Raw genomic sequence first — 22,500 nt, forward strand, 5'->3', positions numbered from 1 at the left:
CTCTCTCTCTCTCTCTCTCTCTCTCTCTCTCTCTCTCTCTCTCTCTCTCTCTCCTCATTCCCTCCCCCTCTCCCCCTCCACCTCCTTCCCTCCCTCCCTCCCTCCCTCTTTCCCTCCCTCTCTCCCACCTCCTCCTTCACTCTCCCCCTCCCCCTCTCCCCCCTCTCCCCCTCCTTACTTCCCTCCCTCTTTCCCTCTCCCTCCCCCTCCTACCTCCCACCCTCCCTCCCTCCCCCCCTCCTCCACCTCCTTCCCTCCCTCTCTTCCCCTCTCCCCCCTCCCCCTCCCTCCTTCCCTTCCCCCTCCCTCTTTCCTCTCCTCCCCTCCCTCCCCCTCCCCTCCCCCCTCCCTCCCCCTCCCCCATTCCCAAGCCCATGAGAGGCACGTCAGGGAAGCGAGGACGAACACCAGACACAGGAAGTCCGCAAACAGAGAGGAGTTGGGGAAGTCGTGTTGGGGATCAGCAGGGAGGAAAAAGGACAGGGAGTCAGATCGTGGGAGTTCTGTGGCGGGGGAGGGAGGGGAGGGAGGTGGGGAGAGGTAGGAAGGGAGGGAGGGAGAGGTGGAGGGAGGTGGAGGGGGTGGAGGTGGAGGTGGAGAGAGGTAGGATGTAGGGGGGGAGGTGAGAGGCTGAGAGTAGATAGGAAGAGGGTGGATGGAGTAGAAGGGAAGAGAGATGGCAAAAGAGGGCAGACTAAGAGAGGAGAGGGGAAAGGAGGGAAGGGGGAGGGGGTGAAGAAGACGAGGAGAGGGGGGAGGGAGAAATAGAGAGAAGAAGAGGGGGGATAGAGAGGAGAGAAGAGGAAGGAGACATAGATAGAATGAGAAGGGGGGAGGAAGAAATAGAGAGATCAGAAAAGGAAGAGACGGAGAAAGAGCAGAAAATGAAGAGTGGGAGGGAAGGGAGGGAGAGAGGGAGAGGGGCGAGGAGAGGGGGGGGGGAGGAGGAAAAAGAGGAAGGAAGCATTAGCGTAATGGTCGAAAAGGGAAACTTAGCGAGATTTAGGGAGGTTGGTAAACAAAGCGGGGGGTTGGTTAATGTTTTTTTTCTGTTTCCCGAGAGAGAGAGAGAGAGAGAGAGAGAGAGAGAGAGAGAGAGAGAGAGAGAGAGAGAGAGAGGAGAGAGAGAGAGAGAGAGGGGGGGGGGGAGGAAGAAAGAGACAGATAGAGAGAGAGAGAGAGAGAAGAAAAGAAAAGAAAAGAAAGAGAGATAAAAGAGAGAGAGAGAGAGAGAGAGAGAGAGAGAGAGAGAGAGAGAGAAGAGAGAGGAAAAGAGGAAGAGGAAGTCCGTGAGAGACTTCGTTATTTTGCGGTTTTGGATCAGTATTTGCCTGCGCGTTGAATGTCTCTGAGAACTGCGGTCGATTTTACGCAGAGAGAGAGAGAGAGAAATGAGAAGAGAGTAGAGAATAGAGAGAGAAGGGAGAGGGAGGAGAGGAGAGAGTAGGAGGGAGGGAGAGGGAGAGAGATAGGGAGAGGGAGGGAGAGTGAGAGAGATAGAGGGAGAGAGAGAGAATTAGGATAGAATTAGATAGAGAGAAATAGAGAGAAAGACGAAAAACGAGAGTGACAAACAAGGAGACAGACAGACAGACAGAAGAATAACAAGAAGACCGAAACTCCGACAGACAGACAGACAAAGCGAACACGAGTACCCACTCCCTCCCTCCTCCCTCTCCCCCACCCACCGAAACAAACAAACAAACAAACAAAGGACGCAGTACAGAAAGAGAGAGAGGGAGAAAGAGAGAGAGAGAGAAAAAGAGAGAGAGAGAGAAAGAGAGAGAGAGAGAAAGAGAGAGAGAGAGAAGAGAGAGAGAGAGAGAGAGAGAGAGAGAGAGAGAGAGAGAGAGAGAGAGAGAGAGAAGAGAGAAGAGAGAGAGAGAGAGAGAGAGAGAGAGAGAGAGAGAGAGAGAGAGAGAGAGAGAGAGAGAGAGAGGAGCTTCTTCGACCCCTCCTTCAGCAGGAAATCAGCAGCATATGCCTACCGGGGTGTTTAGCAGGAGGAACGGCGGAGGGCAGACGTGACGTGGTGGTCCCAGGCGGTGGAATGCGCTAGGGACAAGGGTCGTGGGTTTATGGGGGGTGGAGGGGTGGAGTGGGAGGGAAGGGGGGAGGGGAAGAAGACGGAGGGGGAGGGGGTTGGGGTTAGGGATTGGGGGTGTGAGAGAGGAGGGGGGAAGGGGAGGGGTAAGGGAGGGGGAGGGAGGGGAAGGATTGGGGTTGAAAGAGGGAGGGGGAGGGGAGGGGTGGGGTGGGGGAGAAGAAGAAGACGGGGGGGGAGGGGCAGGGGTTAGGATTTGGGGTGTGAGAGAGGAGGGGGGAGGGAATGAGGAGGGTAAGAGGGGGGGAGTGGTAGGGGAGGGTAAGAGGAGGGACAGGGTAGGGGAGGGAATGGGAGTAAGAGGAGGAGGGGGGGAGGATGAGGTAGGCAAGAGGGCAGGGGAGGAGAGGGGAGAGAGGGGGCTAGGCAAGAAGGTAGGGAGGGGGAGAGGAAGAGGAAAAGGAAGGGAAGGGGAGGAGGGAGCAAGAAGGTAAGGAAGGAGGGAGAAAGAGGAAGGAAGGATAGGAAGAGGAAGAGTGAGTGGAAGAAGAAGAGAGAATAAGGCGACATGAGGAGGAGGAAGAGGTGGAAGAGACAGGAATAAAGGAGGAACGAGGGAGAGGAAGAGGAAGAGGGGAGATAATTAAGGAAGAAGGTAGGAAGGAAGGAGAGAGGGAGAGGAAGACGACAAAGAAGGAGGGAGAGAGGTGGAGGAGGCAAGGGAGGAGGAGGCAAGGGAGGAGGAGGGAAGGGAGGTGGGCAGAGGAAGGAGGACGGGATTGGGGGGGCGTTGAGGGAGGGAGGGAGGAGGGAGGGAGGGAGGGAGGGGTCCGGAGCCTGCCTGCCTGCGTGCTCTGTGATTATCGTCGGCGGCGCGTCGTCCTCCGCCGGCCCTGTCCTGGTTCATTTTGGAATTTACGAAGGACTCGGCCTCCTCGGTCGGGCCTGAGTGGTGTGGGGGGTGGGGGGAGTGGGGGGGGGGGTCCTGGGGTTGCTTTTGTCCGTCTGCGTCGTTATTAATTGTTTTTAGTATTATTTTGTTCTTTTTTTTCTCTCTCTCTCCCTTTCTACCTTATTATTTTTTTCTTCTTCCTTTGGTTCTCTTGCTGAGGAGAATCATTCCGGCGCTCGTTAATTTCAGGCGATCCAATCTACCTGGATTTTCTTTAAATGATCATTAAAAGATAAATGAAACGGAGTCAGCTTGTAATGAATTCGTTTTTTGCCGCAGCCTCCGGGCGCCGGCAAGACGTACCTGGTGAAGCAGATGAGCAACGTGTGCGAGATGCCTCTGTACGGCGTGCACACCCACCAGGTGCGGGGGGCGGCGCAGACGAGGAAGCTGTTCGAGCAGGCGAGGGACAACTACCCGTCGCTGGTGTTCATGGACGACGTGGACGCCATCTTCGCCAACCACGACGAGGAGCCGCCCTGCACGACCTACGTGCAGGCCATCCGCGACGAGCTGTTCGCGCAGCTGGGGCCTCGCAAGCTCAAGATCATGGACCCGAAGTCGTCCAAGAACCCGACGGGCAGCGCGCTCCCCTCGCCCTCCTGCTCGTCGTCGGGCCGCGGGGTCAACGGCGTCGGCGGCGGGAGCAGCAGGGCCTCCAGCAGGGCGTCGACCATGTCCCGGCCGCGCCCCTCGGCTCCTCCCGACGACGAGGAGGACGTGTACCCCGAGGACGAGGACTCGCCTTACCCCGACAACAACGGCATCATCGTCGTCGCGGCCACGAGCGCCCCCTGGCTGCTCTACAAGGCAAGTCGCTTCCTCTCGTTATCTTCGGTTTTATGGCCCTTTCGTATGTTTACTTTTTTTCTCTCGTGATAGTAATCGTTATTTTTGTGATGTTTTGTTGGCGCATTTTGCACATAGCCAGGTAGTGTTCTGTATGTTATTACTACCAAAGTTATACCAGTTAAACCCATGCCGTAATAATTCTTTCTACTTGTCTCCCGTGTGCCACCTACCAGTGCCAACCACCCTTATGCCATCATAATATTTTACAGCTACCCAAACTTCACCTTTTTAATCCCATTCACTATTTCCCAATGAAAATAATCCCCCCTCCCCCATCACGCTCTTAGGACCATGAACTGCTCAGCCGATTTCGCGGAGTGTACCTCGTGGGTCTCCCGGACAAGCAGGCAAGATACAACCTCCTCACGACGCTGTTCCAAGACGTCCACCACAGTCTCAGCGACAAGGATATCATGACGGTCGCAGAAAAGACGGAAGGGTAAGCGTTATGGGTATTTCGATCACAACACGTTATGATACATGTAGAACTGAGTTTTTTTTTTTTTTTCAGCTTATTTTTTACATAGGACTGAAATGATAATGGAACAAGTACAAATAGGATAACAATGCAATAGATGCAGGGAAAGCGATAATGAACCAAATCCAAATCCAGGCTCAAACGAAGCAAACAAATCGAACAATAATGAACCGCGAATCCAAAACCGAACGAAGACGAACCGAATCCAAACAAGACATTAATGTGACACCCTCCCCCCCCTTTGCTCCCGTGCAGGTTCACCCCGGCTGACCTCATGGTGGTGGTCAAGACCCTCACGTACCGCCAGTTCTCGTACCTCCTGTCCATGACCTCCCCCCACGTCGGGTCCGTCGACGGGAGCTCCAGCGAACTCGGCTCCTCGGGCTCGAGAACTCCGCTGTCGTCGATGTCGGAGGTAAGTCGGTGGTTCTGGGGTGAAGGGGATTACGAGGTTCTATATGGGTTTGGTGTGGGGTTTTTTTATCATTGTTTTTTTGAGTTTGTGTGTTGTTAGGTTTGTCGAATGAAAGCGGTTTGTAATTGTGTGAAGGCAAGGTCTATTGGAAAGGTGCGATAGTCATATTTAGTTTTAGTGTGTTGGAACCAAATGTTAAAAGTGGATGGTGTAGTGAATTACGCATTTTCATTCATTGAACTTTACGTAGAAACTGACACTATAACGCAACTTACCTTAGCACCTTTTGTTATAGATAGAAATCAGTGAAGCAAAAACACCGCAGGTCGATCACGTAAATCCATCGCAAAAATCCACCACATTATTCCACCACATAAACCCACCGCATCAACCCATCGCATAAACCCATCGCATAAATTCCCCTTCCCTCCCGCCCCCAGTCCGGCTCCGAGTCGGACCTCGACGGCCTTCCGGAGTCGGAGAGCCACATGAAGCGCGGCGTGGTGTCGGTCGCCGCCGTGGCCGCAGCCGTCGCAGCCGCCAGCGGAGCCGTGCCCAAGAAGGACCTGAAGCCAGCGACGGCGCCCAACAAGAAGGTGCCGGCGACGCCTCCCCCCTGCGTCACGTCCCTCTGCAAGGACTGGGACTCCGACGAGGACGAGCACACGGAGGGACCCCACGACTCGCCCGAGAGTCAGCGGGACGAGGTACGGAGCCTCGCTTCGGGGGCTTGCGGCTTTATTGATTATTATTATTATTATTGTTGTTGTTGGTATTATTATTATTGTTATTGTTATTATTATTAATTATTAATTATTATTATTAACGGCATTACTTGTGTTGAGTACTGTGGGTGACTGCTTTATTACGAGTAGTTATATGATTAGTTGGCGACTGGCGCTGTTGCCTTTGTTGTACCTTTGGGGACTGTAAACCCTGCATGAAGTAATGGATGACTGTAATTGGTTTGATATATTGTTTATGAATTAGAGGAATTGGTCTGACATATTTGCATAATTTGACGTAGTTCTCCACGAGTTAACAATAAAAAGCAGAGCCAAGTAAAAGACAAACCTGACCTCTCAGTTGGACTTATCATTATTGATCCCATTTAAAATCCATGTTTGCAGAAGAAAATAGCCTCCGACGATCCCCAGGCGCCGACGAGAGTCCTGGAGGAGTCGCTGCTGGTGCGGAAGGGGAGCAGCTCGGCGTCCCCGGGCAGCAAGCAGGGCGACGAGGGCTCCGTGCCGTCCCCGGACTCTGCGATCGGCATGTCCAAGAGCAGCGAGGAGGTGGCCGCCCCGTCGAGGCTTGTGGAGCAGGACGACGCGCCCCCCCGACGGACGCCCTCCGAGAGCAGTAGTAGTGGAGTGACCTCTTCAGGCTGTGATAGTAGTGATAGCAGTGCAATAGTTGACGAGGGAGTCGGGGAAGCCGGCGACCACGCCCCTCCTGCCAAAAGTGACAGTGAACCGAAAGTGGAGGAGGACGCGGGCGCCCTCGGAGGCTCAAGGGAGGGTCGGGAAGGCGGGGAGGAAACGGCTGAGAAGGACAGCTTAGTGGAAGAAGGGGACGCGGAACCCAGTAGTGAAGGTGCTCACTGTGATAATGAGAAGGAAGACGATATTAACACGGCAGAAAACTCTGGAAACTGTGACAATGACGAGGGGCGGGTCGGAACCCCCGCCGAGTTCGAATTGCATTACAGTGAACCTCCGGAGCCCATGCGGGACGACAACTGTGCCATTGACAGTGACAGTGACAATGACGTGGTGGAGACCCCTCGCTCAAGGGGCGGTCGCCGCGTGGCGTTTTCGGGCATGTCTCCCATGGAGCCTCTGTCCGTGGACGTCGGCGACAACTGCGGGCCCCCCAACATTTCCTTAGACGACATTCCACCCAACATCTCGCTGGCGCCGTCCAACCTGCCGGAGCCCATGCTGGCGGACGACCGTCGCCAGGAGTCGGCGCCGAACGCCATCCTGCTGAGCCTGCTGTCCCGCCCCGCCGGCTCCGCCCGCAGCGAGCGCCGCGACCGCCACCTGGACGAACCCTCGGAGCTGGCCTCCCTTCTGCATCCAGACCACGACCTCGACGTCAACAAGACCTCGACGCCCATCGAGCCGATGGGGCCCCTCACGCCCACACCCAACCTGTCTCCAACCCCGACCCCGACGCCCAGCGAAGGCTCCAGTCACAATGGCACCGTTGGAAGCTCGGGGAGTGGCACTCACGCCTCGGGCAGATCCACAAGCAGTGAGGTAGGGAACATCCAAATGTTATTTTCGACACGCTATTTTTTTCTTTCTTTCTTTCTTTTTTTCTTTACAAAATCCCAACTCTAATTTTGTCCAAGCACTAAAAAAAAAAGTAAATATCTACCCAAAATGTGCAGTTCACCTAGTATTATCAATGAGGATTCAGCAAATGAACAAAGTATTTACTATATAAGCGAGACGTAACAATAAATACGTGCGGCTGTTGACAGGTACGCAAGAAAGATGATAGCGACTCATCCTTCGACCACAGTGACACCCACACCGTCCCCTCTTCAGATATCTCCACTGCCACGTGTAATGAAACAGGTAAGTGTTTGCTGTTTTCAGTGCAGCCTCTACAGTATTTGGAAGCTCTGTATCCATTCATTATTGATTGTTTTTTTTTCTACTTGATGCTTTTTTTTTTCTTTCTTTTTTTTAAAGTTTAAGCCTATTTTTGAGTTTGTGTTTATAATGCACACGTTTTTTTAACCTCTGTTACATAATCCACCATTTACAAAGCACCACCAAACCAGCCACTTCCAAAGCGCTACATTCCCCTTATCTTGCAGGAGAGACCATGGAATGCAGAACAGATTCTGAAGAAAGGTTACAAGGGCTTGAGGACGGACACAACCGAGCAGACAGCGACCGTGGCAGCGATTACGACACCCCCACAGAGGCCAAGGCTGTGGGGGGAGGAGGAGGTGGAGGTCTCAACTCTCTCCTGAGCGATTTCGGGGAAATTAGCATTCAGTTGATCAGCCTGGTGAGTTTTGGGGTTGCCTTTTTTTTGTGTGTGTGTGCGGTTTTGTGGTGTGTGTGTGTGTGTAGGGGGGGGGGGTATTTTTCTGGATTTTTTTAAATAGTTTTTTTTGTTTATATTGAGTGGTTCTGTGTTCAAGAATATGAGTGATGATTTTCCTCTTCTGTTTCTTCATCTTTTTGTTTGATGTTATTATTCCTCCTCTCCATCCTCTTTCTCTTTCTTCTCCATCTTCTCCTCCTCCTCTTCTTCTCCTCCTCCTCCTCCTCCTCCTACTCCTCCTCTCCCCTCTCTCCTCCCTCCTCTTCTCTCTATCTCTCCTCCTCTCTTCCTCTCCTCTCTCTCTTCTCTCCTCTCTTCTTCTCTCTTCTTCTTCTTCTCCTCCTCTTCTTCTCTTCTTCTTCTCCTCCTCCTCCTCCTCCTCCTCTCCTCCTCCTCCTCCTCCTCCTCCTCCTCCTACTCCCCTCCTCCTCCTCCTCCTCCTCCTCCTCCCTACTCCCCTCCTCCTCCTCCTCCCTTTTCTTCCATATCCGTATATCAACCCCCATTCCTCCCATTATCAGGCCGACGTCCTCGAGGTGGTCGCCAAGGGCTACAGGAGTGTCTCAGACGAAGAGATCAAACGCTACACAGACTTCATGGTTTGGTTCTCGAATGTTGCCAAGTCCGCGTGTCCTCATTCTAAAGACGGTATGTACGGGCGCTGCGTTTGCCGAGGAGGGAGTGTTAGATAGGAGTTGAGGCATTTTTAATGTTATTTTTGATGGGGAGAGGGATATAGTATGGTTTTTTTTTGAGTGTCTTGTGAAAGTAATTGGATGTTTTTTTTTTTATGTAGTTTATTCACCAGAAACGTTTCATGTTTTTGCGTATTTAACTTTTTTATTTATTTGTTTTTATTTATATATATATATATATATATATATATATATATATATATATATATATATATATATATATATATATATACTTTTTTTTTTTTTTTTTTTTTACTATGCCGTTTTACGACATTAACCTCTCTCTTTTCACCAGGTTCCCACAAAGCCAACGCCCCTCCCCTTGATGACATCAGCGTGGACTCGACCATATACGACACCCCGAGCATTGCCAAGAAGCGGAAAGGCCCCCTTCGCAAGCTGGGCCGGTTCCTCCTCAAGGCTCTGATGTTCATCCTTGACTGAGAGGGGAGACTCATGCAAAGTGATGGTATTTTTCTGCGCTCAGGATTCGTATAAGACTTTTTTTTTTTTTTTTTTTTTTAAGTATACATATCCTAGTCTGTTTGTTAGACTTTTTTTTTTATTGGGATTTCATTTTATTGAGGAATTAATTATTATTATTTTTTTTTTTTATATGGTGAGAAAGTAATTTGACTAGCATTAACGATCGCTTTCCTCAAAAAGTGCATTTACACTAATCTGGTCAATTGGAAGGTATGTTGCAAATGAAGGAGCTACATGTTTGATGCTCAGACAAAATCAACAAAATCATATTATTATTTTTCTTTTTTTTTATTTATATTTATTCTATTTTTTTTCCTATGGTGGAGGCCATAGTTGCAGTCAGGCATGAAGAAGCCTTGAAATAAATTCCTTCTATAAGAGGAGAGGGGGAATAAGGTCTTCAGTCTTCATGTGTACTGTATATGTGTGTGTATGTGTATATATATATATATATATATATATATATATATATATATATATATATATATATATATATATATATATATATATATATATATATACACACAAGATTTTGTCACAAAATGCAGAGGAGTTGGATGATGGTTATATATCTTATGAAGTGCCTCCAGGACGTAGATGGAGGCAGTGTGAGACAATCAAATATTGCAATTTTGACGTCGTAAGGAGAAGGGATAGTTACTTTCTCTTCAGTTTTATCATATGAGTAGGAGAAGCCCAGTAGTATAATGGTCGACTGCTCTACATGCTGAATACAGAAAACGACATGGCTCGGGTTCCTCACGTCTTTCCCAGCGAGTGAGAAAACTAGGTAGTGGATGTCAGTTCATGATACACGTAGCTGCATCACGGATTTTGAAAACACGCTCACAATACAGCGGCATTTTTTTTTCTTTTTTTTTTTATTTCCCTTACAGTAAGTGGTTTGGGTAGTCGAGCCAATATAGTGTATATAATTGATAGGTCATGTGAATAGCCTAAGTTACGAGATGAAGTTGATTAGGTAAATATATTTAAAATATATAAAAAAGCAAACATTGGGATCTTGCTTGCTTCTGCTTGTTGATAGCAGTCAACCAGGGTTATTTTTCCCCTTCATTGTGACAGTCTGCTTTTACATATATTTTTCTATTGTAATTTTGTACTGCAGATTAAAAAGATTATTCCAAATGACAGGCAATACTGCATATTTCAAGCATTCAGAAACCCAGACATTCCCAGTGGAATCAATATTATTATATAATATAAATCACTTTTATATATATAGATCACTTTACAGTTTTGTTGTAATTTAGTGGACTAGTAAGGCAGTTAGAAATTGAGCATTCATTGTTATTCAGGTTTGGCTAATGCAACAAGGCGATGAGATACATGTTTTACTATTATAACAATTATGGTATTTTTATACGGAACGACTTGTCCATCATCACATTGGTCTTTAGTTATTATGTCAGTTGTAGGTGTGTATTAGGAAGATTTATTTGGTAAATAATTTTTTTTATAGCAAAGTGACGGCGTAGTAAATGTTTTAGGAAAAGAGGGAATATTTCTGTGTATGTTATATATCATATTTTTATAATTTTATATAAAAGTGAATTTGATATTTCCATCATGCAATTACTGGCTTTAAAATTATGTGTGGGATTTTACCATAAAGTCCTATTTTCATCGTAGTAAAGATACTTAACAAAATTACTAAATATCTATGTTCTATGGTTTGTTAAAAAATAGAATAAAAACAATTTGTCACAAAGGAGGGTTGCACATTGTTGATTTATTTCCCATTTTGAGGTCACTAAATCCAAGAAAAAAATGGATAAAAAGAGTAACAAATTTTTTTTCTAAAAGTTCTGCTAGTGTCACAAATACGAAAGAGAAATTGGAGGTTCATGAATGTCTACCAAATGATATTTCACTGGGTGAACGTACCTTTTCAGATCTTTTTAATAAGAACTAGCTCAATTTTAATACCTTTTTTTTTTTTTTTTTTTTTTTACATAAAATCATAGAATGCTTCTTGCATTTTTTTTTTCTTTTTTCTTTTTTTTTTCTTACCCTTTCTTCCCTCCCTTTTTCTACACAAAGGGTTTTCATAGAAAGCGTTCTTGTGCTGCATTAAAAAAGTCGCTGGAGACGTTTGATTATAGCTGAACAAGTCTACTGGAATATTTTTCATAATGGTTTCCTTTCATAAGAATGGAATTGTTTAGTTTATTAGAAATGGTAAAATATACAGATGCATTATGAAACTGTTTTTTATTATTCCTAACTGTTTTGCTAGTGTCACCTTCATACATAAATGTATATCTTTAATTGTGAAATCTATATTGCACCAAGCCTCACAAGACAAAATTCATTACACACAAAGTTAAAATTAACTGACTTGATGAATAGTAAATCAGATAAATGGGTGTAACATCAACATAAACCTAGTACGGTGTAAAGGCAACTTTCTTTTTTATAAATGAATGTGTTTGGTTATATGATTTAAAATTCACTGAATCCCTGAAGTTTAAAGTCATGCAATAAGAATAGCAGAAGGAATATGATCTTCTGTAAAAACTTATTTTTCAGTCAGTACACATTAATTGAAATTAAAAGTTGCATTTCTGGTTAACCCTTAGCCGACAGGCATGGCATGTACATACATGCCATGCCCACTGTGAGTTTACTTGTTTAATTGTTTTTACACATAGATGGCTACACTTGTACTAAGTCACCAATGAGCCAGTTACGAGTACTGCCTGTCTCGCCCGTTCATCCTTTTCGTTGATTTACGAAAATATGTTATGTTATCTTATTTTGCTGTTACTAATGTTTATAACATTATATTAATTCTAATGTTTACAATAAAAATAACAACATCGATATTCATAGCACTAGTAAACAATTCATTTTTCCCGCCAATACAAGGAAAGGTGAAATCAGGTAAGGGCACAAGATCTACTAATTGACTCCTTTGTAGCTAAGCACTAGCAGAGCCATCTATGTGCAGAGACATTCATAAAAATATAGAAAATGAGCACAGCATTTTCCCTATTTTTTATTAATTTTCCCTGTCGGCATTGGGTTAACACACAAAGAAGTGGGATTTAAGAATGAAACAAATTCCTGTATGAAACCTTTATTTTCCTAATAATTTATATTTGACTACGTAATACAAGAATGTGTCTATCATGTCATAAGCAGTATATGCCAAGCAATGGTCTTCTGAGCTACCAGTAGTGTATTCAAATCTTTAGTGTTTCATTTTTTTTCCTTGGAATCTATTGAAGAAATACAACACCTACATCTCCCTGCTCTTTGGATCATGGAACTGCATCAAAAATAAAAATCTTCAACTTTTTTTTTTTTTATATATATAAGTATCCAATCTTTCCCATTGTTTTTTTTGTTTTTAGTACTGCATCATCACAGTTGATTTATGTCTGGAAGTGTAATGTACAAGCTCAAACTATAAATATACATATCAATAAATATCACAAGATTTCAATATAAACTACAAAAAAATATTCATACAAGGAAAATAGAGAAATAGAGGTAATTTTGTGAATATATAAATATACACAAAGTATACATACATATATATAGAGAAAGGCTTTTATATACATAAAACATATGCACAAAAGTTGAATTCCTATTACAAACAGAACTCATACATGACACAAAAGTACATGGTTACACAAGCAATACAGAAAGTACGACAGAGTGTAGGTTATTGTGCATATGTCCTGATGGCTTAACTCGACCACTTAAACACTGTCTTGTAAACGTGGTACTTATGCACTCTACCTGGATATATGTGCAGGAGTCCTATATACATATCTAAAAAGAGTTAGATGCTTCAGCCCTTTGCTTAAAAATACACAAATGTTTATGGAACCATGCACTAACTTCTCTTTTAAGAATTTTCTATGCAAGAGTATTAACAGAGGATGTCTATGTCAAAACTGGAAGAAATTAAAAATGTTTGGCATGAAACAAAATACAAAGTTCAATGCACAGATATCTGGGTCCCACAAATAAACACTTGCACAGGCTAACATAGTCTTTGTAGTACAACCAATACTGAAAGAATCTGGCAAACTAAAAGAAAAATGTGTTTTGATACATATAAATTACCTTTCATTAAACCATACCAATCCGTCAGATCGATAGCAAGCATTACCAATATCGCAGTTCAAATAAAACCTACACTTATTGTCACGCGTCAGCACCAATCAAACAGAGACAAAATTAACCATTGTAATACGATCGGCCACTTACACTTCTCTTAAATCGAAACACCAACAATTCCCATGTCAGTTTACCTTACTCTCTCAGCCAGTGGACATATTTTGAAAGGGTACATAATACTACTTTTTTTATCATACTGAAGCCAAGAATTGTTCACAGATAACTATATTGCCATTTTACACGCTGTTGAAAAATTAAACAGAAATATATATATCTATATATATATATATATATATAAGGAATTCAAGACTAACAAGTGTTATTAGTAGCCTTGAATTATCAATGGAATTTTATCATATTATAATGCAAGTGGAGCTATATACTTATGAAAATAAGACATAAAAAACTTTCATAATAAATTGAAACAATGACAAACATCATAAAATAAAACACATATAATTCTCAAAATAAGAATTTAATAATAATGATAACAATGATGATAACAATTGTTACTGCAATAGTAATAATAAAAATAACAATAAAAAAAACAAACAATGAGAGACCATCGTCATCAATATAATAATACCAATGATAATGGTAATTTTATCAGTACTACTTCTATTATCAATATTGTCATTACCATCATTATCATTCTCACAAAAAAATTATTCATATAAATAAAATAACCACCATAATTAGAAAGAGTTATTGCTTCTTGTTCACTCTAAGCACTGCATACATCTATTATTTTAATTGCAGGAAACTCAAACCTGCAGCGTAAAAAGGAATAATTATGGAATGTCGTCAAGGTTTCTAGCAAGCACAGTACTGGACAATCCAACAAAATAGTGTTTACTTGTACCTCTACGTCACTTTCACCGATGGAAAACAATTATAGAATGATTATATTCTCTTTTAAATACCAGACTAAAAAATATATATGTATCAAGCACTTGCCCACATAACATTTTGCTGTTCTATGACAAATTACACAGGTTGTAACATCTATCAGAAAAGTCATATTTCCTTAAACGGATTTACACTTAAAACCAAAAGAACATGACATACAAAGGCACAGATATGACATTACCCTCACATATACAATGTACTTCCTGTGGGTGTGTTTTAAGTGTTAAGAGTCCATGGGTTTTCACTTTCATATCAAAGAGCAAAGATTAAGATACATGGGGATGGAAAAGGTATAAAAGTACTTGACCTGTATAAAATGTTAATAAGATCTCTCAGTTCCACAAGATATTAATTTAGAAAGAATTTTTTTTAAAAATGAAATTCATGAAGTTACTAAGGACACTTTGCAATGGATAAAGAAACGGGGTCTTCTTTATTCAATTTTTTCTTTTGTATTACACTGTATTCTTATTATTGACAGCCTAGGTGATCCAGTGTTTACCAAAGGAATCAATTACTTTAATCTAAATGGTCCATGAAAAAATGACAAAACTAGAAGTCGGAGGAGTTACAAGTAAAACAAAATCAAAATATTAAATAAAACAAAACAACTCAACAAAAATCATGATGTTAAAGGTCAATTCAACACAGATAAAAGAATATCTGTAAGACATCTAGGAGCTAAAATTCAACACCGTTTAGTAACACTGTTAGTAAACTGTATTGTATGTTTAAAGAGAATATTCCTGACTTTTTTCATCACTACAGATAATTAGCAAGGTCTTCTTGCAGATATGTTTCAAGTATTATACTTTGCAATAAGCACAAACTACAGAGACCACTTCACATGGAATTATATGGCATATAATTTCTACTTTTTATGCCTTACTCTGAGCTATTACTTCCATTTACTTCAAATTTATATCTCAATACAATAATGGACATGTGAAAGACCACACTAAGGTACCAAATTCAATGAGTAACATTAAAAAAGTAAGAATTACATGTTATACAGATCCTAGCTCAAAGAGCTTTACAAGGACTTTCCCTTAATTACACTTAATATAAACATGAAGCTCCCATCACGTGCTGGCCAAATTGGACTAGGATATGCAGTCCACAGTAAATAAATATGCACTACTTCTTAAATATTTACAAACCTTATCAGGGGACCTTATATTGCAGACACAATGAGGACTCTTTGTATAATAACACTTGGTGGAAACTCCAGAGGGATTAAGCTTGACTCCTTTGATCTGGATGAGGTGACTATCACATCATGAAAAAATCAGGCATGGTGATATGAACATGCTGTCATGGGAAAATTTGGCTGTGGGCCAGGGTGATGTGAACTTGCTGCCATGTGCATTTCAAATAAAGGCTGGGGTGATGGGAAACCCCCAGCTTGAGTGCACAAACCTCTTGGAGGTTTAGGCTCATTTGGCATTTAAAAAGGAGCTTTAGCATCATTTCCATCAAAAAAATGAGTGTGGAATGTTGCCTCCATGAGCCACTAGGGAGGACCCCATTTCCATGCTCAGCATCCTATTCCTGGCTGTCATGACTGGTAGCACGGGTTGTCTTACAAAAAATTTAATATTAAAAAAAATATATATTAGTTATTATTCTTGCATTGCGTTATAGACTACCTAGAGAGACAATATGGAGCCTGTGCAAGGAAAACACTCTATTATCATCTGGAGAGAGAAAATCAAATGACTAATATGGACAGTGGATAATGGCAAAAAAGCTAAAAACCTTTATGAATAGAAAGAGAAGATAACATTGCAAGGGGGATGCATTGAGCCTTGTCACCACACAACTGTGGTCTACAAGCCACACACCCAGCACAGTGGCTGCTCATGTAAGCCTCATGCCCATATTTTGGGCCATGTGATTGCCACGAAGCACCCGGATCCAAGGAGTTCATGAAAATGAGGACGAGAAGTCCCATGTGTGAAACTCAAAAATAAGTACTGGTTTTCCCATTATATTAAAAATGCAATAACTACTGCAACCACTTGGAAAATTGATCCAAAACTACCAGGAACACATTTAGCTCTTCTTGTCCAAAAAAAATTGAACCAACAACCAAAATATACTGCTATAGCATGTCACCTGGACTTTTTCAACACTTAATAGAGTCCTGCCATTGTTTTAGGGGACCAGTACTGCTAGATGTCGTGCTGGTAGCTTTGCAGCTGCAGTTACTGGTACTCTTCTGTACATGAATAATTCATAAGTAAAGTACAAATCTAGTCTCAAAATGCCTGCAGGACCTCTGATCTATAATTACATGTATTTCATTTATATCCAAAAGAAAGAAAATCAATTTATATTAATTTTGACCGAGATTTTTTCTTATCAAAACTCATATATGTAGTTCCTTTTTTTCAAAATAAACAAGTGCTCTATTATGCAATAACATAAATAATACATTAGAGCAAGCAAACAGGGAATAAATATAAAGAATTCTACCTACATTTCAGAAGTAACTACAACAGGAAGTAAGCTTAGGTATAAGGAAAAACTCACTTCTATAAATGCTATTATATTTGCACCTCCATCCCTTTCATAGCACACAAAAATTATACTATGGAATCAAATGTGAGCATTACATTGTGGCAAATATGCAATATATGGAGACAAAAAAAAGATGCAAAAACTATAAAAAACATCATGGTACAAATAAAAGAATTTCTGAGTAAGGCAGATATCTAAAAATATTTTTTTCATTAGTAAAGGAAGAAGCAAAATGAAGAGAATGAATGAACTGCTGTCATACATACTTAGCTGGTAACTACATGAGCATTTAAATCACTATCATACCTTTGCCTATTTCCTCTACCATATTTACACACAAGGAACACACTGCAGGTAATATATATTTGATTACACTTCAGTACAAAATTCTTTATCAACAGAGACTAGAATAAGGGTTTGTATTCTTCTCTGGGGAAAGAATAAAGTGAACATCACCGTTATAAATTGAACATTACCGTTATAACTTGAACGTTATCATTATAACTTACAAAACTGAAGGGTAATGCAAAGGTCAAATATACTTCTGGTGTGTAACTGATATTGAGAGAATAAAGAGAGGTAGATGGAGTTAGGTAATATAAGTTAGCAAATGATGTATGTGACTCCCTTTCATGTATCAATTTCAATACATATTTTTTTTCTAATTACGTATGAGCAAATATGTAACTTCCTATATCTTCTTAAGTTCTCTTCTTGAGCCATTTTAGAAATATTTCTCCAAAAGCTAAAAATAAAAAAAATATATATATATATTGCATAATCATACAATAAGTATATAACACATAAACCAAAATAGTTTCACAGCTTCTTAACCCAATGTGCACAGGCTTTTTCTGTGGCCGCCATGGCATCATAGTAGATGCCACCCGCGAACAAAGGGTTAAAACATCATTTAAAATGTAATACCTAAAATAAAAAATACATAAACATCTTGTATAATCTTCTGAACACGACATACAACCCCAAATGGAAGAAGAAGAAGAAGAAGAAGAAGAAGAAGAAGAAGAAGAAGAAGAAGAAGAAGAAGAAGAAGAAGAAGAAGAAGAAGAAGAAGAAGAAGAAGAAGAAGAAGAAGAAGAAGAAGAAGAAATAGACAAAGGAGGAGAAAAAAATGAGAAATAACCCTATATCCAAAGAATGCAGAATACAAGTCCAGTACATATGTACACACTATGCATGCAGAATATCAACATTCACTGGAATTTTTGTTGAGAGTCTTAGAATTCCTTTTAATCAAATTCTCAAAGATGCTTCATTATGAACTTGATAAGAAATGCAGCAATAATTTACAAACAGAATCCACCATAAAAGAGCAACTGAATTTACAATTTATGTACATTTAATACCCCAAAAAATAATGAAAACAAAATACTTCATAAATTCTTCACCAAATTTATTTCCGAAGATATAGTAAACACTCTGGATTATATGACAAGATATCAGTGACACATAAATAGCATCATATCTATAAAGACAAAAGCCTTGAATTCCAAAATCTTCATAAAGTCTCTTCCTTCGTCTGAATGTTCATATAGTCTACCCTCATATATTTCCCAAATTATTAACTTCTTTATCAATGGCTTTCATCCACTCCTGGTAAGGCCATGAAAAAAACTGATAGCTTTATTAAAGCTCATAAAAAAAAATTGTAATCTTTTTATAAACTCTAAAATTAATTATCATGAAAGTTGCCAAAAATTATGTAAATCATTGTATAATCATTTCCATAAAAGCATCATTAAAAAAATCATCCATTCAAGGTTCTTGCAAAAGATATTTTCTAAACAAATTCCACAAGAAATTGAATACAAATTAAAATTGAAAACAGTCTTTCCTTAATCTTTTTCCTAATGCTGTATGCCAAGGACCTTTTCATCAATAACCATACTTATTTGTACCACATATTACAAGTGTACCCATTACAGTTGCGCAGTAAACTTCTCTCCGCAATGTTTTAAGTATCAAATTGAATTTAGGAGACCTGTAGTGGAGTAACAACACTAATCAGACAAAGAACAAAAGATTTGTCTTGCACTGTCGGAAAAAAATAATACCAATTCAAGAAAAATATAATAACAATGTTCTCAACATTTCAGCGAAAAAGATGAAAACTAGAAAGGCACATTTTCAATGTTATCATGAATTTTCAACATCTTATTTCAACATAAAGTGATAATTTGGCACTCTTCAATATCATAATGTAATCAAAATAACTTGTGAATCTCTCAGTAATACAACCCTGAACCTACCATTTCTGTAAACCGCACCAAATATTTGTCCAGAAATCCACAAAAATGCTTTAGACTTCAGATATCTTAACAGTTTCTAGCACAAATAAACCTGCAAGTGACACTTCACAACAGTGAGGCACAAACGATAACTCCAAAATGTAAATATTTTCACAAATGTCTATTTACAGATACAAACCTTTTTTTAACCTGCCATTCCTTTCCATAAATTCATGACAGCACAACACACCTGACTCACATAAAAATGGATATCACTAAAGGCCATATTAACAACAGCCAACAACAGTCTGGATGGTGGTGCCCCACACATCTGTCCCCAGCTGAGCAAAGCTATGCCTTCCTATCAGAGTTCCCCTTCGAGCTGAACCAAAGTCAGTGCCTTCTGGTCGACCTACTTGAGCAAGTCCCGCAAACTCATCCCCTTCGCCACAGCCAAATGAATCCGACACTCCAACAGGTGGAAACAAGCATCTAGCCTCAAGGGGACCACCACAAAAAAGGGGAAAACATCCTCAACACAAGAGGTATCACCCAGGGAGACAGGGGGCCACACAACCACCTTCCTCGAATAAACCCAAAAGCTAAGACCCCTTTCACACATCCACTCTGAACACAAAGAACACAAAAATAGTGAGGATTAAAAAAAATAAAGTAAATATTACTACAAATAACTGATAGAAAATAAAAGAGAGACACAGGATAAGGAGATACAGAGCAAGGAAGATAAACTAAAATGGTAGATAACTGTCATGTTCGAACTATTATCAGACTTTTTTGACTTTGACAAGTTAATTGAGACAAAAGCTTACATCTCAAAAGGATGAGTAACTTGGGTTATCCTCACCCCTATATCAGAATTAGCTTGACAATGACATGAAAGTGAAATCTAATATAGAAACTCACATTTTGCTGATGTTATAGTATCAGAATGAGAAAGAATAGCAAAATGAAATTATCATACACTTTTTTTTTCTAATTTTCTTTTGATTAAGTTTTGGTTTTACATATAGTGTAAGATCACTTAAAAAAACACATGAAACAGGTTACAGACACAATTTTTTAAAAATATAGAGTAGCTAAAAAATATATATCTATAAATCTGAACACAAAAAAGACTTTAAAACAAGACCTTACAAAAAGAGAATAAAGTTCAACCAACTCTTACTCCAGTTTCAGCAAAGGTACTGTCATGAGATTCAACCAGTCCTGACCACAGTAATTTAGCATTATTAAATACTATTGCAATTAATAATAATAAAAACAATAATTAATAATAATAATAATAATAATAATAATAATAATAATAATAATAATAATTAATTATTCTTCTCCACCATGAAAAAAATCAATAAAATAAAAAATATATCCAAATAAATAATAATAATAATAATAATAATAACAACAATAACAATCTCAAACAGCCTGCAAGACTGGCTATATTTTACACCACTTCATTTTCTACCCACAAGTTGGCTGCTTAAACAAAACCACGACTGAAGCTGCACCATCATTTCCCAAGAAAGCTTCGAGTATTCATCTACATCAAAACAATATATAATAATAATAATACTAAAACACCGACTTCGAAAAACTTCAATAACATTCAACGGAGTGGAAAATAAATGCTTCAGGAATTAACTTACCGAGGCACTCACGCATTCACAGATCTATTCACATTAGTTAGCAGAACAAATATACATCTAATCCTCCCAAACCTATGGCCAAGAAGGACAGGTTTTCCTTAAAGAACGCTTTTCATTTTCTTCAGACATTTTATATTAAAAGCGTTGCTCTATAAAGAACACAATGTATGATTGCATTCTTACCTATAATTTCCTTTTCTTTCATTACTTTTCTTTTTTTTTTTGGGCAAATCCTTTGCTAATTCATATTGTGTATTAGTATGGACAACCTATCCCAGAAAAGTAAAAAGTAAATAATAAAATAAAAATAAAAATGCAGCTCCTTCTCCTTTACAAAACTGCATTTCCCAATTTCAGTAAACATTACCCTCCTGTACACATACTCACTTTTATCACAACATACTCCCTAACCTATGTACATTCAGCGACACTACAAAAATAACTTAGGTAGACCAACAAGCTTCCAATACGAGCGTTTATGCACTGCACTCATGAAATGCCATATCCTAGTTAAAGCTGGTGCCGAAATGAATGACTGCGTGTGAACTACCAATCACAAGCATAATCTGTATAAAAACTACAAACCTAAGACATATCTGCGCGAGATGATGGTACACTTTGATGCTGCCGATTAACAAGTGCACGTTTTTCTTTTTTTTTTTTTTTTTAGGTTTTGCACCTTGAATGAGTCTGTGGAGGACGGAGGTCTTTGAAAAAGGAAAAGAACACAAGAAAGGAAAAGCAAAATGACAAAGGCGATTGAACAGAAAACAGACAATGCAAATGCAAATCTCCACTGGCTTCTAATCATCTCCATGTTTTCAGAAAAGTGAATGATGTTAGAAGGAACAGAGTTACCTATCATAAGGTATCTAAAGGTACTTCCACACTCACTTAAGCTACACTTAACCAGAGAGAAGTCAGACCTTCCATCTGTAGTTCTCTCAGGCATTTTTTGTTTCTTATCTCTTTCATGCTATCTGATGAGTTCCCTTATTTACACACCCCAATGAAAATGAAATGAAAACAGGTATACACACATGGGAGACATTCATAATTATAGGTATACACATTACCTTAGGCATTATCATAGATACAAGTCCATTTACTTTTCTTACTACAAAATGTTTTACATATATTTCCAATATAGTCTAATACAATCTAATATTTCCACATGTTAAAAAAATACAAACAGTAAAAAAATCATAAATAAACAGAAAGGAAATCAACTTTTCAATTCTTGCAAACACAGTATGACATAATAGGCACATTACCACTAGGCAGGTCTTCCCCTTGCATCCAGTTCAACACCAAAATATAAAAAAAGGACCTTTCCTTCTTTCAATTCACATCAGGAATCTGCAGTACCTCAGGCTATGTATACTTGTATAGAGGGTATGCAGAGGAACAGATAGATTAAAGCTCAGTATCATAACATGACTAGAAGACAAATAATTTACAAAGCTTATAAACTCAGCACTGATGGCTCAACCCAGTTTCCTGTCTTTTCCAAGGAACTAACCCTAAAATAACTGCAACTTCTGGTATGTTATATCACATATAAACTACTGCATATATTGAGGAAGGGTAACTGTACAAACTGTAGCAGTTGCACTATTTAAATTTATCCACAATATACTTAAAAGCACATTTACAACTCAATATATTGTATGTATATATATATTCTTTATGCTTATCCTAACGCATAAAACAGGAACAGAGAAGGGGGATGGGAGCAAGGGATACTGAAGTAAAGTGTAATGCCTAGAAATGAGACCACATGATATATTTACAAATGGTAAGAGGACCATCCACTTGTGGAGATTTGTGAGCCTTCGAGAAGGTACTGCTGCACTCCCGCATCCTCCACAGTTCGCACAGGAAACTCCATCTGAAAGAAATGCATTGTATGACCAGGAGAATGAATCATCTGGAACATTCAGGGTAAGATTCATTCCTTCTCTCACTTGCACAGACACAAAACACAATAAAAATAATGAGTAAGAAAT

At 40.3% G+C, this 22,500-nt stretch overlaps 2 protein-coding genes across 3 annotated transcripts in view; one reads left to right on the forward strand and one right to left on the reverse strand.

Moving 5' to 3' along the window:
- Positions 1 to 11,219, forward strand: part of LOC119577698 — a 31,965-nt gene extending 20,746 nt beyond the window's left edge. The window contains exons 5-13 of the mRNA XM_037925253.1: positions 3,264 to 3,806; positions 4,136 to 4,287; positions 4,582 to 4,741; positions 5,182 to 5,448; positions 5,872 to 7,005; positions 7,233 to 7,329; positions 7,575 to 7,771; positions 8,332 to 8,458; positions 8,801 to 11,219. Of these exons, the coding sequence (XP_037781181.1) occupies positions 3,264 to 3,806; positions 4,136 to 4,287; positions 4,582 to 4,741; positions 5,182 to 5,448; positions 5,872 to 7,005; positions 7,233 to 7,329; positions 7,575 to 7,771; positions 8,332 to 8,458; positions 8,801 to 8,949 (2,826 nt within the window). The 3' untranslated portion in view covers positions 8,950 to 11,219. The remainder of the gene's footprint in view (positions 1 to 3,263; positions 3,807 to 4,135; positions 4,288 to 4,581; positions 4,742 to 5,181; positions 5,449 to 5,871; positions 7,006 to 7,232; positions 7,330 to 7,574; positions 7,772 to 8,331; positions 8,459 to 8,800) is intronic.
- An 862-nt stretch (positions 11,220 to 12,081) lies between these two features.
- Positions 12,082 to 22,500, reverse strand: part of LOC119578156 — a 49,540-nt gene continuing 39,121 nt past the window's right edge. For both annotated transcript variants that reach the window (XM_037925893.1, XM_037925892.1), the window contains one exon: positions 12,082 to 22,382. In XM_037925893.1, coding sequence (XP_037781821.1) covers positions 22,281 to 22,382 — 102 coding nt within the window. In that variant the 3' untranslated portion in view covers positions 12,082 to 22,280. The remainder of the gene's footprint in view (positions 22,383 to 22,500) is intronic.

This window comes from Penaeus monodon, chromosome 10 (genome assembly GCF_015228065.2).
Source record: "Penaeus monodon isolate SGIC_2016 chromosome 10, NSTDA_Pmon_1, whole genome shotgun sequence".
Lineage (NCBI taxonomy): Eukaryota > Metazoa > Arthropoda > Malacostraca > Decapoda > Penaeidae > Penaeus > Penaeus monodon.